This window comes from Lepidochelys olivacea, assembly GCF_965140295.1.
Source record: "Lepidochelys olivacea isolate rLepOli2 genome assembly, chromosome: 25".
NCBI classification, from domain to species: Eukaryota; Metazoa; Chordata; order Testudines; family Cheloniidae; genus Lepidochelys; species Lepidochelys olivacea.
The window spans coordinates 8,169,408-8,187,912 of record NC_140435.1 but is presented as its reverse complement, the minus strand read 5'-3'; the positions used below and the strand labels follow the sequence as shown (position 1 = coordinate 8,187,912).

General features: G+C 49.1%; 1 protein-coding gene across 1 annotated transcript in view; it reads left to right on the top strand.

Moving 5' to 3' along the window:
- REXO1 (RNA exonuclease 1 homolog) overlaps nucleotides 1-15,445 on the top strand; it is a 78,639-nt gene extending 63,194 nt beyond the window's left edge. The window contains exons 12-16 of the mRNA XM_084614790.1: nucleotides 5,149-5,259; nucleotides 6,136-6,251; nucleotides 7,275-7,413; nucleotides 10,095-10,215; nucleotides 11,659-15,445. Of these exons, the coding sequence (XP_084470916.1) occupies nucleotides 5,149-5,259; nucleotides 6,136-6,251; nucleotides 7,275-7,413; nucleotides 10,095-10,215; nucleotides 11,659-11,747 (576 nt within the window). The 3' untranslated portion in view covers nucleotides 11,748-15,445. The remainder of the gene's footprint in view (nucleotides 1-5,148; nucleotides 5,260-6,135; nucleotides 6,252-7,274; nucleotides 7,414-10,094; nucleotides 10,216-11,658) is intronic.
- Nucleotides 15,446-18,505: the final 3,060 nt, after the last annotated feature.

Genomic DNA, 18,505 nt, shown 5'->3' with positions numbered 1-18,505 from the left:
GGGGACAGTACAAAAATGAGGAAGTCAGTTAAACAGAAATTAAAAGGTACAGCGCCAAAAGTGAAATCCCTGCAAGCTGCATGGAAACTTTTTAAAGACGCCATAATAGAGGCTCAACTTAAATGTAGACCCCAAATTAAAACACATGATAAGAGAACTAAAAAAGTGCCACTGTGGCTAAACAACAAAGTAAAAGAAGCAGCGAGAGACAAAAAGGCATCCTTTAAAAAGTGGAAGTTAAATCCCAGTGAGGAAAATAGAAAGGAGCATAAACTCTGGCAAACAAAGTGTTAAAATGTAATGAGGAGACCAAAAAAGAATTTGAAGAGCAGCCGGCCAAAGACTCAAAGTAGTAGCAACATTTTTTGTAAGTCCGTCGGAAGCAGGAAGTCGCTAAACAACCCGCGGGGTCATTGGATGGTCGAGATGCTAAAGGAGCGCTCAAGGACGATAAGGGCGTTGCGGAGAAACTAAATGAATTCTTTGCATTGGTCTTCACGGCTGAGGATGTGAGGGAGATTCCCAAACCTGAGTCATTCTTTTTAGGTGACAAATCAGAGGAACTGTTGCAGATTGAGGTGTGATGAGAGGAGGTTTGGGAACAAATTGATAAACTAAACAGTAAGAAGTCACCAGGACCAGATGGGATTCCCCCAAGAGTTCTGAAGGAACTCAAATGTGAAATTGCAGAACGTGTAACTTTGTGTAACCTGTCATTTAAATCCTCTTCTGTACCAAATGACTGGAGGATAGCTAATGTGACGCCAGTTTTTAAAAAGGGCTCCAGAGGTGATCTCGGCAATTACAGGCCAGTAAGCCTGACTTCGGTACCAGGCAAACTAGCTGAAACTATAGTAAAGAACAGGACTGGGCTAGATGGACAGTTGGTCTGACTCAGTATGGCCGTTCTTATGTTCATGTCAATATAATTTGAGGGTGTTTACTGCTAGCTCAGTAATAATTGTATTCTGGGCTAAAACTCCTTGATCTTAGAGCTTTAGTTCAGAATAATGTTGTTGCTTCATAATGGGACAATAATTTAACACTTTGGAAATTTACTTATAAGGCCCAGAATATAAATGGAAGGTAGTAGCTCCTCGCTTTTCATGTGGTCAGTGTTTTTGTCTGTTTGTCTGCAATGGCCTGGTTTTGAAGTAAGGTAACTTCTTTGCACTGACTGAGTGCAGTATCTTGATTTCTTTGCATTCCCTTATACCTGGAATGCTGCTCTCATTGGCTCTTTATATGTTATGTATAGCTTTAAATCGAGAAGATAGAGAATAGGTAGCCATACAAGATAGGGATATGATGCCATAGAACAGATTCTAGGGATGATCTAAGAGCCTGAAGCTGGAGTGGTTCAGTATGAGAAGCTCACTATGGAATTTCCCTGCATAACGTTTTTTCTTTAAGTAGAAAGAGCGAATGTTATTTATTAGCATTTCCTCCTCATTTAATACCTGTTCCAGAATGTGTAAGTTGTCTCTCAAACATGAGCTACGGATGTGATGCCAGAACTTCTGGATCCATGTGGAGGTGAAAAGAAAAGGAGTACTTGTGGCACCTTAGAGACTAACCAATTTATTTGAGCATAAGCTTTCGTGAGCTACAGCTCACTTCGTCGGATGCATACTGTGGAAAGTGTAGAAGATCTTTTTATATACACACAAAGCATGAAAAAATACCTCCTCCCACCCCACTCTCCGGCTGATAATAGCTTATCTAAAGTGATCACTCTCCTTACAATGTGTTTGATAATCAAGGTGGGCCATTTCCAACACAAATCCAGGGTTTAACAAGAACGTCGGGGGTCGGGGGGGGGTGAGAAAACCTGGATTTGTGCTGGAAGTGGCCCAACTTGATTATCATACACACTGTAAGGAGAGTGATCACTTTAGATAAGCTATTATCAGCCGGAGAGTGGGGTGGGAGGAAGTATTTTTTCATGCTTTGTGTGTATATAAAAAGATCTTCTACGCTTTCCACAGTATGCATCCGATGAAGTGAGCTGTAGCTCACGAAAGCTTATGCTCAAATAAATTGGTTAGTCTCTAAGGTGCCCCAAGTACTCCTTTTCTTTTTGCGAATACAGACTAACACGGCTGTTACTCTGAAACCTGTCATTATGCAAGGCACTACTACATGCCACAAGGGGCCACAGCAATGGTTCCCTCAGCCCACCCAGCAATATTGTTAACCTATCCAACTATACTCTCAGCCCAGCAGAAGCAGCTGTCCTATCTCGGGGCCTCTCCTTCTGCCCCTCCACCCCCACGAACATGATACAGTTCTGTGGTGACCTAGAATCCTATTTTCGACATCTCCGACTCAAGGAATATTTCCAACATGCCTCTGAACAACATACTAATCCACAAAGACCTCCCTACCAACACTACAAAAAGAAGGATTCTAGTTGGACTCCTCCTGAAGGTCGAAACAGCAGACTGGACTTCTACATAGAGTGCTTCCGCCGACATGCACGGGCTGAAATTGTGGAAAAGCAGCATCACTTGCCCCATAACCTCAGCTGTGCGGAACACAATGCCATCCACAGCCTCAGAAACAACTCTGACATCATAATCGAAAAGGCTGACAAAGGAGGTGCTGTTATCGTCATGAATAGGTCGGAATATGAACAAGAGGCTGCTCGGCAGTTCTCCAACACCACTTTCTACAAGCCATTACCCTCTGATCCCACTGAGAGTTACCAAAAGCAACTACAGCATTTGCTCAAGAAACTTCCTGAAAAAGCACAAGATCAAATCCGCACAGACACACCCCTGGAACCCCGACCTGGGATATTCTATCTACTACCCAAGATCCATAAACCTGGAAACCCTGGGTGCCCCATCATCTCAGGCATTGGCACCCTGACCGTAGGATTGTCTGGCTTTGTAGACTCCCTCCTCAGGCCCTACGCTACCAGCACTCCCAGCTACCTTCGAGACACCACTGACTTCCTGAGGAAACTACAATCCATCGGTGATCTTCCTGATAACACCATCCTGGCCACTATGGATGTAGAAGCCCTCTACACCAACATTCCACACAAAGATGGACTACAGGCCGTCAAGAACACTATCCCCGATAATGTCACGGCTAACCTGGTGGCTGAACTTTGTGACTTTGTCCTTACTCATAACTGTTTTACATTTGGGGACAATGTATACCTTCAGATCAGCAGCACTGCTATGGGTACCCGCATGGCCCCACAGTATGCCAACATTTTTATTGCTGACTTAGAACAACGCTTCCTCAGCTCTCGTCCCCTAGCGCCCCTACTCTACTTGCGCTATATTGATGACATCTTCATCATCTGCACCCATGGAAAAGAAGCCCTTGAGGAATTCCACCATGATTTCAACAATTTCCATCCCACCATCAACCTCAGCCTGGTCCAGTCCACACAAGAGATCCACTTCCTGGACACTACAGTGCTAATAAACGATGGTCACATAAACACCACCCCCGAAAACCTACTGACCGCTATTCCTACCTACATGCCTCCAGCTTTCACCCTGACCACACCACACGATCCATCGTCTACCGCCAAGCTCTGCGATACAACCGCATTTGCTCCAACCCCTCAGACAGAGACAAACACCTACAAGATCTCTATCAAGCATTCTTACAACTACAATACCCACCTGCGGAAGTGAAGAAACAGATTGATAGAGCCAGAAGAGTTCCCAGAAGTCACCTACTACAGGACAGATCTAACAAAGAAAATAACAGAACGCCACTAGCCGTCACCTTCAGCCCCAACTAAAACCCCTCCAATGCATTATTAAGGACCTACAACCTATCCTGAAGGATGACCCAACACTCTCACAAATCTTGGGAGACAGGCCAGTCCTTGCCTACAGACAGCCCCCCAACCTGAAGCAAATACTCACCAGCAACCACATACCACACAACAGAACCACTAACCCAGGAACCTATCCTTGCAACAAAGCCCATTGCCAACTGTGCCCACATATCTATTCAGGGGACACCATCACAGGGCCTAATAACATCAGCCACACTATCAGAGGCTCGTTCACCTGCACATCCACCAATGTGATATATGCCATCATGTGCCAGCAATGCCCCTCTGCCATGTACATTGGTCAAACTAGACAGTCTCTACGTAAAAGAATAAATGGACACAAATCAGATGTCAAGAATTATAACATTCATAAACCAGTCGGAGAACACTTCAATCTCTCTGGTCACACGATTACAGACATGAAAGTTGCTATATTACAGCAAAAAAACTTCAAATCCAGACTCCAGCGAGAAACTGTTGAATTAGAATTCATTTGCAAATTGGATACAATTAACTTAGGCTTGAATAGAGACTGGGCTAAGTCATTATGCAAGGTAACCTATTTCTCCTTGTTTTTTTCTACACTCCCCCCCCTCCCCAGAGGTTCTTGTTAAACCCTGGATTTGTGCTGGAAATGGCCCACCTTGATTATCATACACATTGTAAGGAGAGTGGTCACTTTAGATAAGCTATTACCAGCAGGAGAGTGGGGTGGGAGGAGGTATTTTTTCATGCTTTGTGTGTATATAAAAAGATCTTCTACACTTTCCACAGTATGCATCCGATGAAGTGAGCTGTAGCTCACGAAAGCTCATGCTCAAATAAATTGGTTAGTCTCTAAGGTGCCCCAAGTACTCCTTTTCTTTTTGCGAATACAGTCTAATATGGCTGTTACTCTGAAACATGTGGAGGTGAGATTCTGGTTGTATGTGGCCAGGTTTGCTATCCATGGTAAAGTTATCGGAAGCAGTGGATCACCATGTGGCGTGAGACTGCAGAATATCTGCATTTTTCCGATCTGTTGCTGCCCACAAGCCTTCAGCCTTGTGTATTGTAGTATAACAGCACTAATTGTTGCTTTATAAAATGTTTTCCTGTACGCTTATATAATCGCTGGCTGCAGTGTAATTGTTGCCTTTCTACAAGGTACCTGCTCGGTTGGAACCTTTTGCCAGCCAATCGTATTCTTCATTTGTAATTGTTGGAAACGTAAAGAAATTTTCTTATTTCAGTCTGAGATTTGATCTGTTGGAAAGTTAGTTCCGAGTCTTGTCTGGCTTGTGATGGGATTTCAGGGGCTTGCTCTTCTCTTACAAGTTTGTGTGGTTTTCTTTTTAAAGCAACATGTCCAAGATGGTCGGAAGGAGAACCTTGAGGGTTTTGTGAAAACTTTTGAGAAACTGCCTACTACCGATGGCTATCCAGGAATCTATGCTTTAGACTGTGAAATGGTGAGTATCCGGGAGCAGAATCCTAACTGAAAGGGGAACATACACATGAAATAAGGCTAGTGCTTGGGATGGAACAGGGCAGCTTTCTGCAGCGCTCTCCTATAGAGATCTCTTTCCTCCTGTCAGTCTCCCAGAAGAAGAAAAGCCGCACTTGAGATGCAGCATGCTCTTCAACAGTTACTCTCTGAGTGGGAGTCTTATCCGTCAGCAATGGGAACGGTACATTCTCATCCATTTGCAAGAGGAGCCAGGGCTCAGGATGTAACTGATCAGGACGATCTAATCCAGTGCTTATGAGCATCCTTTTGATACGGTTTATTAAGAGCAAGCCTGTTCAGGATCACTGCGTATCAAGTTATTTTAAAAAGTGGATTATAAATTGTAGATAGCCTCTTTGTGGAACTCTTATTAATATTTATACCAGAAGGTTACCTTGCTGTCTGAATAACTGATTCTCCCCCCCATGCTGTGCTCCAGAGATCATGTACTGTAGACCTGCCTGTCTATAGGCCATGCTGTGGTGTACATATACAACTCCTAGATTCTTCTCCTTCACCTGCCATATTTAGCATCAAATAAGACTCCTTCTTTTTTTCCTTTGGCAGACCACGTGATTATCTGGCTATATGATGTCATAGCACATTCTGGGGGTTAGTGGGAGATGTATTTTTTAATTGATCAGCTGCTGTTCATACTTAAGATGATAAATTTCTCTTGAAAAATAGCAGTGTTAGCCAATGTCTGCTAGCCGGCCGCGCAGCGTCGTAATGCAGGAGACGCTGGTGCTAATGTGAATGGGGTGGCACGTAAATACTGAGATCTGGACTGCAAACACCATGCTAAGACCAGCTCTCTTTGCTTGTTTGCGATTGACAGTGTTACACCAAGCAAGGACTGGAGCTGACAAGAGTAACGGTGATCAACTCTGACCTGAAAGTGGTCTATGACACCTTTGTCAAACCTGACAACAAAGTGGTGGACTACAACACCAGGTAAGAGCAGCCCCTCCCCTGGCTGGAGTATGGCCAGAGCCAACTCTGCTTTCTGGAGAAAGAGAGTTTTTAATAATAAATGACTTCAGCAGCCCAACACTGATATCTTGGCATAGCTCCCCTCCCTTAGCCTGTCAGCAGCACCACTCTTTAGCTGGCTCGAGAAGTGATGACAAGGCATTTCTCAAGTCCCCTCCAGCCGTTCCTCCCCAGCAGCTGAGTTCGCTGCCTCTGCAGCATGTGGCTTATGATTAGAATTTGGAATTGCAAAGCTCATTTGTGGCTGCTTTTCCTCTCGTACAGAGGGCATGGGGACTTCCCCTCAAGCCCAGCCACTTACCTGCTATGCTGAGTATTGTGGCTGCCACTCAGGTGAAGCCCTGATTTCAGTGGATCACGTTGTTGTAACAGACCAGCAGCTGTGCTGAAATGGCCCAGAAAACATGAGTAAAGCTGTGATTTTATCCACAAAATTTTTACTGCATTTCATGGCAGAGGTGTGGGAAAACCAAGGGTGTGTCATGGAAAGCGGAGGAGCAGGGGTCCTGAAAGGGTGTGGAGAGTGGGCTCACCCTGTGCAGTGGCTGCTGTCCTGCGGGGCAGCACCTGGCCCATGAGGTCGCAACGTCACTCAGGTTTGGTGCATCCGCCTGCCCATCTCCTTTTATGGAGGGGCGGATACACCAAACCCGAGTGGCCCAGTGATCACGTGGGCCAAGTCGCAAGGCCCCGAGGGCAAAGGAGCTGCCACTGTGAGCTTCGCAGATGTGATTCACAATTACCACGAAGACCAGGACCTCCGCACCAGAACTGCAGCCTTAAACAGTAATGGGGGCGGGTGCCAAAACGTGCCTCTGTCACCATGTCGTGCGCCAAGTCTCAATGGTCTGGATCACTTGGCTGAAAGCTTATTCTTGAGAACTTTGAGATTGGGAAGTTTTTGTTGCCCCAGATGTGTGGGGGTTGCTAGGACGTGGATGGTTCAGCCCCACTAAGAAGTCCCCTGTTGCTGTTGCACTGCAGGTTTTCAGGTGTGACGGAGGAGGACCTGGCGAACGCGAGCATCACCCTGCGAGACGTGCAAGCTGTTCTATTAAACATGTTCAGCACAGACACGATTTTGATAGGACACAGCTTGGAAAGTGATTTATTTGCACTAAAGGTAACAAACCCTGTCTCCTCCCTTCCTGTTCTTTAATCTGTGTTTACTGCGTCCCTGTTACATGCCTGGTCTGTTCCTTTTGTAATGCAGTAAGAGTTCACCTTCATGAGAGCGAAAGATCATTGTAGATCCTTCCCTGAGCCGTTGGAGGCTGCCGCTCAATCGGTTGCGCAGGGGCACAAGCCATGTTTCAAGTCACTAGTGATCTGTACCTAGGAGAAACACCATCCCCAGCGGCCCAGACGGTTCCCTTGTTGATGCGCTCAGCAGTGCGGTCAGGGATTGAGTGAGCTGTGGAAAGAGAACCCCTCTCTTACCCCTGGAGGCCTGTAAAGGACCCTACCCCAGAGATGGGCTGGCCTGTCAAACTGTCTCCTGAAACCAAGACTGTGTTCACATGAATTTTTTAAGAGTTTTGGGTGGGAGGGAGAGGATGGCTACTAGGACTCCTGGATTCTAGCCCCAGGTTTGCCACTGACTTGATGTGTAACCTTGATCAAATCATTTTAACCGTTCTGTCTATCTGGGGCCAGGTCTGTGCTAGCAAATTAAGTCGTCTTAACTGTGTCGCTCAGGGGTGTGAAAAATCCACATCCTGAGCAGTGTAGTTAAACTGCCCTAACCCTCAGTGTAGACAGGGCTAGGTCGACGGAAGAATTCTCCTGTTGACCGAGCTGCTGCCTCTCGGGGAGGTGGGTTACCTATGCCGACGGATAGGCAGTGCTGCTGTAGCATTTCGTGTATAGACAAACCCTAAGGTGCTTCTCTGGTCTTCATCACCATAGCATCTGAGCTCCTCAGTCTTTTATCCTCACCACTCTCTTGTGGGGCAGGGCAGGGCCATTGCCCCACTGTACAGAAATGGAAACACAGAGAAACTAAGTGACTCCCCCAAGGTCAAGGGAAGTCTGGCAGATCGACTCTTGGTTCAAGCCCACAAATCACAAGACCATCCTTTATCCATGTAGCCCTATTTGATAAAGGGGTAACAGTCACTAACTCATGGGGGTGTTGGGAAGTTTCCTGCACTCATGCCTTTCTATAGCACCCTCCTTTCCAGGATCTCAAAGTATCAGTAATCACAATAAAAAATCATTTACAGTCTCATCAGCACAAGATGACTGTGTTGGCTTCTTAAAGTCATTATTTTCTCTTAGCATCACAGAAACTGCCAAGAGAATGAACCCCAAAGCAATCTAGCAAAGCTTTACAGGCAGTGCAGTGCAAAGTCATAATCTCTAAAGGCTCTGGCAGTAAAGAAGACATCCCAATAATGGCCACAGCAAGCTTCAAATAGCAATAGCATTTCAGTTTTATATTTAAAGCTGTCTTATCCCGTTTCCTCAGTCTCTCTGATCTACATAAGTAATTATTCTGCTTGGGCTGATGCCAAACTTGACTGTGCTATAGAGGAGATTATCCATAATGTTTGGCAGTTTTACACTTCAAAGAGCGCGGCAGGTTGTTTCCATTAAACTGCAGCTGTTCTAAAGCATTTCCATAGCTCAGCTATGAAACGATTAACGAGTAAGTTGCAAGTTGTCACGCAACATTAGCAAGTGCCTAGACAAAGTAAGGGGCAGATGGGCGGCTGAAGAGTCAAAGTGCTGTTCAAGTCATCCTGTGTCATGAATCATAAACCTAAAGAAGAGAGCCCTCCCGGAATTGCCCTCGCTGGCCAGATGTACAAATTTACCTCCGTCTCAGGGCTGTACTTCAAGCACCCCATTCTTAAATCCAGTCCTTATGATACTTAACCTCTCTCTCACCCTGGCTTCTTCATAGCCCCTGTTAAACACTCCTCTGGCCAGCACAGAGAATTAATGTATGAGCTCTCTAGTGCAGAGCAAACTTGAGCACGTACTGTTTCAAAAGCACATGGGCTCTGTCATGCTGGATTGAACCACTCACCCACTGTCTAGCCATTATCCTGACTCCAGCTCTGATCAATGCTTGATACTAGAGACAAGTGAACTCTTTGCCCCTGTTATGTATATGACTGGCAGGAAGTTCCTTCCTGGCCTTTGCAGTGATTTGCTTGTGCCCTGCCCATAAGATCTGCTCGCCCTGTCTCATCCTACATTAACTACAAACAACACACGCGATCAGATTATCCAGCCCTCTTTAAATCCATCTGCAGATAGCTTGAATGGTTCTGTTCCTGCTCTAATTTGAAACTCTCATAAGTGATTCCCTTCCAAAGCCCCAGCCAGAGCTTAGAAACCAATGGACCTGTCTCTAAAAGAGGCAAGAGTCTGCTTGTGCGGAGGTGTGGCGGGTAATGGCTTAAATCCAAGTATGTTCCAAAGCACAGCTCATTCTGTTTAAAGGGACCCATCTCAAGGAGCTGCTCTGACTGTGTAATGAGCTGTGAAAAGACTTGGAGGAGTTTTAATAGCGGAGTTGAGACGTGGATATAAGCAGCTTTGCCTGTGGAGGGGAGTTGGTGCGTTGGCCGGCAGGCGTTCTGGCTGGCAGAAGGTGCTGCTCAGGACGCTTCGGTTCAGCTCAGCCAGAGCCGCCCACGGAACTGGTTTGGTGGGAGCGCTGTGGAGGTGGCACCTGAGGGTGATCAAGGTCTTACCTGGGGTGTGTGGTTAATCTCAGTTAATGCACTGACTGTTCTGAGGAGGGAAAAAGAAACCACCCTCTTTTTTTCCACCCCCCCTCCCCCCCCGCAGCTTATCCATAGCACAGTGGTGGATACTGCAGTCGTTTTTCCCCACCGGCTGGGTTTGCCTTACAAACGAGCACTCCGGACGCTGATGGCCGACTACCTCAAGCGCATCATCCAGGACAATGGTGAGACTTCAGAGACGGGGAAAACGGGAACGCTGCTTTCCCATCTAATTCCACCTACAGTGTGAGGTCCCTCCACTCCTGTCTCACCGTCTGCCCTTACCACCACGTGTGCATCACCAAGCTGTCTCTGCATAGCTCAGATTGGGGCCTCACTGTACTAGGTGCTGTGCAAACTCCTAGTCAGACAGCCCTTGCCCCAGCCACCTTTCACTCTTACAAGGTAATATAAAGGGTGGGAGAAAGGAAGCATTATTGTCCCCTCATTACAGATGGGAACCAAGGCAGAGAGAGAGTAAGTGACCTGCCCACGGCCCGTGGCAGTCTATAGCAGGGCTGGGACTCAATCCCACGTCTCCTGAGCCACCCTTCCTCTTTGTTCTCTGTGTCTCGAAGCTGCAAGTCATGTCCCCATTCACACTGAGACAGCCTACTGACTAAAGCACAGCAGCGCCTCTCCTCCAAACCGCTTCTGAAAACCCACGTTGCAAGCCTGCTAGTGAGTCGTGTTCACGCGTCTCTGTCTAACTGCACGGGAACCACCTGGGCCTCTAGACTGCAAATTCCTTTGGGCAGGGATCTTGCTCTCTGGCCTGGCTGTTGTTAAGCACTCTGTATATTTTCAGCTCTACATAAATAACCTTGCAGGGCGGAGCAGCAGGAAGTTTTTCAGAGTTCTCTTTTGATCTTTCAGGCAGGGGAGAATTGAGGAGCCAGGAGTGAGATGTGGTCCTAAACTACCCTTCCCACTCCTCCATTTTTGTCAGGCTCAGAATGCCTTAATCTGAGCCTAGTTCTGATGCCAAAGTCAGGTCATTCTGATGGGGAGGGCGCAGGCTCCAGGGCGCTCTCCTTCTCTGAGGTGTCTGTTTCTGTAAGGCAAGTGTCAGCGGTTGCCTTCTCCTTGTGCAGAGGGGTCTAGTGAGCTGATGGTGGTGCTGAGATGTAAGGGGAATTCAGCTGCGTGAGCCACATAACATACCCCAGTACTTCTGCCCTGCTCTCGGGTATGTGAAACTCCTGCTGGCATCTGTCAGCTCAGAGTTTCCCCTGAAGAGCGTAACTGTCTGCTGCATTTTGCTCTAGACTCCCCCAGGAGATCGTTCTGAGGTCTCCCTCTGAAATGAGGTGCCCAGCACGGCATGCAGTGCAGAGTTGCTCCTCTCCGCTCTGTGCAGAACAGCTGTCACTCGACAACATTGTTTCTCTGTTTGAACCATGGAATCTGGCCACCCCCTGTGCAACTAGAGCGCTGATCCTGATGTTACTGCAGGGGCTTTCGAGGCCACTAGCTCCCAATTAAGTGTCTGAGTTAGTCCCCCCACCTTCCAACAGAACCTGGAACTCTCATGTTCTCTAGAATCTGTGCCCAGAAGCCGGGCCTAGGATGCCTGTCCCTTCTGTCAGGCTGTGGCTAACTGTGGCACTTGTGTCTCTTGTCCCCAGTGGAAGGTCATGACTCCAGCGAGGACGCCAGCGCTTGCATGGAGCTGATGATCTGGAAGATCAAAGAAGATGCTAAAGTGAAACGATGACTTGCGCTCGTTCTCTCTCCTGTTCCTCCTCCGCCTCTTTGAAGCAGTGTAATAAATACTCCGAGTAACACTGCTCACCTGTACCCAGCAGCATGCCATATTCCAGATCCCCCTATGCACTCGCTGGTATCTATGGAACGTAGAGTCTGCTGCTGGCGCAGCTACAGGGTACAGGCTCTCAGCTGGCAATGGTCACGTGGCCGGGACGTGGCTCTGAGATCCTCTCGGCTCCACCAGAGAGATGCTCTGGGATGCAGTAGTTGCCTTGTAGGCATGGCAAGGCTGCTTTGAGTAGTAAAGCCAGAGAGAGGCTCTTTATTCTCTAGGAGAAGTGTTCAGAGGCACATTGGATACATCTGAAATGATCTTTTCTGTGAAGCTAAAGGTAGACAACTCTTTTTTATTTCTGATTTAGATTTGAAGGGTTGCACAGCATCTGCCTCTGTCTTCTGAAGCAAACAGCTGTCCCCAGTGGCTGGACAGTGAGAAACAGACAGAAAAGTTGGGTAAGAAGGGTGTGAAACGGGAAACGTTTGGTAGCTGGCATGTGAATTGCAGAAAGGCTGGTGGGTCGAGAATTGGGTCACCAAGAAGGGATTGTAGCAAGAACCCACTGCAAGGGAGTATGGCATGCCCCTGAAAGGCAGCGAATAGAAACAGCCACACTGGGCAGAAGAGGAGGAGGAGGAATGATGATGACTTTCAGCAGACTCGCACAGTTGCTGTGCCCAGATCCTTCTGAACAAGTGCAGGGCTCTGTAGATCCTGGGTGGCAACAGGTGAAGAAGCCAGAAGTGTCTTATGCTCCATGGACAGCTAGGAAGCCATAACCACCTGCTGCTGCAGTCAGTTTCAGTGATAGGGCAGGAAGGTAGCCAGGACTGTGAGGAAGGCTCTGAAGCCATAGAGCAACTTACAGCTGTCAAGGACAGGAGGAACTTAGATTTACTAACTTGTTGAGGGGGCAGGTGGTGTTAAAGGGCCTGATTTACACTCTGGCTGGCTAGGTTGTGGCATCCAGCAAGTGCTCCTCATTGCATCCTCTGGGTGACAGCAGGGTGGCAGGAGCTGGCTCTCTCTAGGGTCATGCCTTCAGCTGCCAGAGCATCTCCATTGTGTTTGTCAGAAGCAAGGCTCAAGGATTGTCAACAGGAGCTGGGTGGTGGTAGCACTGGCTGTTACTGGACAGGAAAATGTTCAGGGGTCCCTGCAGACTGATCCCTTTAGTGGGGGGCTGACTTAGCAAGATCAAAGCAATAGGTGAAAATAGGACTTTTTAAACTGGTTTTCATGGAAATTGGGGGTTTTTTAAAAAAAAAAATCCCCCAGTTCACTCTCTTCCTCTCTCTCCTCCTTTACAGAACTCCCCCACCCCATCTGTTTCTATACTCTCTCAGTATAAATGTCTATTTATGAATAGTAACTCTAAACCAGTAGTGCACAGGAATAGCAAGGGCTTTGATGACTTGACATTAAATGTACCATATTCATGGCACCCCTTTTCCTAGTCCCTTTGCATTCAGGGCTTGGAGAGAGAGAGAGAGAGAAATGGTCATTGGCTCAGAATCTTGTCTGAGCTGAGATCGGCGCAGCAGCTGAGCCCAGCCGTCTCTGGCCTTTAGAAGGGCAGAACGCTGCCTTGCTAACGCCGCCTCCATCAGCAAACACACAGCGACCAGAACTGAAAATTGCTTCCACTAGCTGCTGTCCATTTGTTCCAGGCCTCTGCGGCGCCAGGCGCTATGTTCTAAAGTGAATAATTCACACCCCCTTCCCCTAGTGCTGACCATACCGGCCCTTCCCTGGCAGATTGTCTGCTCCCTGGAGTCTGTAGCACCTTGTGCGTAGGCCGGGAGGGTGCTCAGGCTGATGTGTGGGACTGGCATTACTACAGTACATCCTGCTGCATTGTTCCCTTTATAAAGTGGCTGGCTGAATACGACAGATGAACTCTGTCTGAAGGAGTAACTTGCCACCAATACATTGTGTTCCACTGGGAGATGTATTTTCCCCCCACGTAAAGTCTCTCTCTCTCTATTTTAGCTTCAGTTACCGTTCATAGATTATAACCTCACTACAGACTATATAACCTTGCTGCTTCCCTGCAACTACAGCCTCCACCACCATATTCACCATATCTTCCCCATGTGCTTGCTTGGATTTGGGGGTTGGTTGGGGGGACGATGGTTCTTCATTTGCAGCATTGCCCTTAGAAACCTGCAATCACGAGCAAAGCCATCAGCCAGAGGCTCCATCACTTTCCTGCCCTTCCTGGCTGTTTGTGGTTGGAAGCAGGGTTAACAGGTCTTGAGCCACTTTCTCTGAAGATCCATCCCCAAGTGGCTCAGCCAGTCCACTTTGCCCATCTCCCCTCTCTCTAACACGCTGTGTCCCAGCCCCTCCCTCAGCGCAGGAAATGCTCCAGGAAATGAGTGGCTATAAAAATAGAAAACTCAATTAAAATCCCCCATTCTTACTGTCTTTTGCGCTGTGGGTGGGGACGTGGAGGAAGTTTACTGGGGAGAAATGGGTTTCTCTGCTCCTCCCCTCTCCCCACCGGAGGTAGGAGCTACAGCTTAGAGGTTACCCCATCTTTACTGCTAATGAGCTTCTCTGCTGGATTGCCACTGCGGACTGTTACCAGTCTGGTTCTGTTCCTCTGGCTATAGAAAGAGGCGAGCATCCCAGCCCCCCTGTTACTGCCAGGAACCGCATTGTTTAGCAATAAAGCTCAGAGCAGTGCGGTATTCAAGGCAGGTTCTTGCCTTCAGGACGTCTTTCTAGTCAGCTTTTCCTTTAGGCTGGCACACCTCTGCTTTTTGTTCGCGCCCACCCCGGCTGCTTTCCCCCAGAAAGGCCCAAGTGCCGTTGTTCCAGAGCAGAAGTGGCCTGGGTAGTGGATATCACCACCCCTCAGTGGATGCCATCCCGTGAGGGCGAATGGCACAAGGAGTGATTCCCCAGCTATTCTGCTCCAGCGGGCCTGCTGCACAATGTTTGTGTGGGCCTATGTAGCAATGGGGGTGGGGTGGGGGGGTGAGAGGAGGGGTAGGAGGCACATCTACTTGGATGAGCTGCCCTCGTTAAGGGCTAGAGGATGGATTCCTCTTGCCTGTTGCAAGAGGCATTTAATGCCAGGTTTCCAGCAGCGGAAAAGATGGCTGTCCTTCCATTCCCCCTTCAATTTTCAATCCACCATGATGGGCTTCAGTTGTAAAGTAGCCCATACTGGACAACAGTCTAAAATGAGGTTTCTGGCTGTGTTAGTTAAAGGGGCTTGGAATATTCCACGTTGCTTTATATATTTTGCAGTCCCTCTTTCCTTCCTCCCACTCTGTCCCATTTCAGGAAGCAGCTATGGGGTGCCAGTCATCACTGTGCTGATTAAAATCAGGCCTCTTGTTAACTGTATTCTTACTAATTCTGTCTCCTCCTCACCGCCTGTTTTTTCTACTCTTCCCCCCCCAGCCCGGAAACGTGGCATACTCTAGATGCTGCTGCAGGTAACCAGCTGGCATGGGGGGGGCTGCCCCCTTTCAGTAATGCTTTCTTTGAAGCCCATCAGACACTGTAACAGCAAAGTGGGTAGATTTTTGGACTGTATATAAACATGGTAACCTGTTCCTTTTTTGTAATAATTTTTAATAAAAAGGTGTTGAATAAACATGTGGGCTGCTAGCTCTGGGGCTCACGGATGGTATGTGCTCCCGAAACGGAACTCTTCCTCTGGCGTTGCTGTGTTCTTGTGTCAGTTCAGTGCCATGGGTGGGAGATGCCCAACCCATTGCTCACAGAGCTTTTCCTGTGGAGCATCCCTGGAGTCGATCCAGATCAGATGGTTGGCACCACTCTATATTCATAGAATATCAGGGTTGGAAGGGACCTCAGGAGGTCATCTAGTCCAACCCGCTGCTCAAAGCAGGACCAATCCCCAATTTGTGGCCCAGGTCCCTAAATGGCCCCCTCAAGGATTGAACTCACAACCATGGGTTTAGGAAGCTAATGCTCAAGCCACCGAGCTATCCCTCCCCCCAAGTCATCAACTTCCTCTGCCCCAAAGAGCTTAGAGCTAAAGCAGAAGTACAGAGAGACTTGCCCCAGGTCACCAGCTGGATGAGAACAAGGAGCTCCTTGTACCCGTGCCCTGCTTTATCTGCTAGACCAGGGCTCGCCTATTGCTACCCCTGTGCACTGCATCTGTAATAGTGCACCAGTGCAGCATTTTACACACCACGCCCGGCACCTGTCATCTCACAGTGGTTGCAAAGTACATTGCAAACAGTGTCCTTTCAGCCCCATGCAAAGCAGTGGGTGGAGGGCAGGTAACCAGAATGCATTGTTGTGGACAAGAGGGTAAATTTTGACCAAGACCATGAGGCTAAGTACGTCTAGGGCTCTCGGTGTCTGTACCGAGCACTTGCTGTCAAGGGTCCTTTGAGAGAGACTGTCCACCCCGTAAACTGCCTGGAGGATAAAAGGTGACATTCGCTTTCATCAAACACCCCCAATGCACTAGGCAAATGGTATGGAGTGAAGGATTGTTTCACCCGTGACTGAAATGCAGCCAACTCTGGGATGGAACTTCCATTCTCAGCACAGCACACAACAGGTTTGGCTAGGAAGTGAAGAGCACCAAGGCCATTCGAAACTCCAGGCATGACATTTAGTGAACAGCAGACAATTGCCCTAACCCCCCTGTAGGCTGTTTAAACATGGTGCATGGTCAGCATGTCTCGTCCCATCCAGCCTAGCGCCCCCTACCCCTGTCAGTTCGTAACTGAGGCCACTGGGCTACATTCAGTCATTAACTCTCCCAACAGCTTGATTTTACTGCTACATCACACATCAAAGTCTGACTCGGGGCCGGTCCTGCTACCTTCTGAGCCCAGCTGGAGCTGGTGGGACTGCGAGAGGGGAAATGCGGCAGCAGGCTCTGGGGAGCCGCCAGCCTAACGGGCAAGGGGGCTGGTTTCAACAGGAACTTCTGCCTTCCCTGCGCCGCAGCCATGGCTGCGTTACGAAGAGTGTGGCGGCTTTCTTACACCTGCAGAGACGCTGGGCCTTTTGGTCCCAGCCTCGCCCTGGCAGTCAGGACTCCTGGGTTCCACTCCCAGCCCTGCCCCAACCTGGCTGTGTGCCCGTGGGTAGCCCCTTCGCTCTCCATTGCTCTGTACAATGGAGGTGGTGATGACAGAGGGCTGGTAGGAAGATGAGTGTTTGGAAAGGGCCCTGGCTCTGCGGTAAGGGGCAAGGATTTGCTATTTTTTGGGTTGGGGGGAGGAGAGCAAGGGGGAAGAGGAGGGACTGAGCTGCAATTGGTGGTGATCAATGCTCTGAAAACCAAGGGTGTGATTGGCCCAGTGGAGCTTGGCAGTGGGGGGCCCTTGGCCTCACCATCCAACTCCTGTTTCCTCAGGGGAGACCACAACCTAAGGACACACTCCAGCATTAAGGAAAGGCATGGCTGTGCACCAGGGCGTCATCCTGGGCAGTGTGGGGTGGGGTGCTGTGCTGGGGGCCCCAATCCGGTATTAGTGGGAGTGCTGCTGTCCTCCAGCAGGGACAAAGGGAGAGTGGAGCTCAGTGCAGCCGTAGCCTAAGGTTCCTGCACCTAGGCCCTGCCCTGATTTTACTCTGGGCCATAGGGAGACCGGTGTGCCAGGGCCTTGAGACTCACCCACCAGGCACCTGTGCCTGTGTAACACAGCCAGTGTGTGCCCCGCACCAGGCCCTGCAGCTTCAAGGCCAAAGCAATTGCCTCTGTCAGCCAAAGATCTCAACGCACTTGCTGGGCCATTAAACCAGCGTGGGTTGCCAGGCCAGCGGCGCTATGCAGCGCTCTGCCTCCCAGCCCCCTGCGTCTCTCTCCCGGATCTCGGGGCAGAAGCCAGGAGTCCGGCCTCACTGCCTCTTCCCCTAAACTATGGGCCCCACTCTTTCCCAGTGCGGGGGATAGAACCCAGGAGTCCGGCCTGCCAGTCCACACCCTCCTCCCAGTTCCCCTGTGCTCACCACGAGCTCCCACCCAGCCCCAGAGCTGGGCTGAGTGCCCAGGAGTCTTCACCCCAGAGCCCCTGCTCCTGTTCCAGCCCCTCGACCACGCTCCCTTACTCCTGCCCCATCAATCTCCCAAATGGGGGAGGAATTAAAGTGCTGGTGGGGGAGGCTGATTCAGCACTGAGAAAAGGTTAAGGCGAAAAGTTCAAATTAAAAATGATAGGCCATTAGATGACCTCACGGCAATGCGGGTTATTTAACACGCTTGTTAAGGCTTTGGTAATACCACTGGTTACTTAGGGGGCCATAAAAGCCATGGCTCACCTCGAGCTCGGCCCTCCCCTGTGTCTGCATCTCACCCCTTCTTCTCAGCCTTTATGGACTGGCATTAAGCCCTCCAGCTCCCCTAGCCCCTAAGGAGAAGCTTTTCAAGCCCCAGGCCAGGTCTGCACGTCGCTCTTGGCTGACTCTTCAGGAAGCCGATTGTACGGAAGTGTGAGACTGAAAACGTGTCCCTGGGGTGAGGGTGGGTAGGTCAGGGTTACAGTCTCTGCCCTTTTTAGCTGCTTTATATATGACGTTGGGCAAATGCGACCGGTCACCCTCTTGTGGCTGATCCACATAGAGGATAACAGCCTTCTATTGCTGTTAGCTCAAAGGCAGAGGCTGGTGCTTTAGATGCTGAAGGTCCTGTCAGCAGGGCTCATCAGCGGGGATTGGGACCTTCTGCCCAGGCCTCTGGAGTTGCTCCGTTTGCTGCT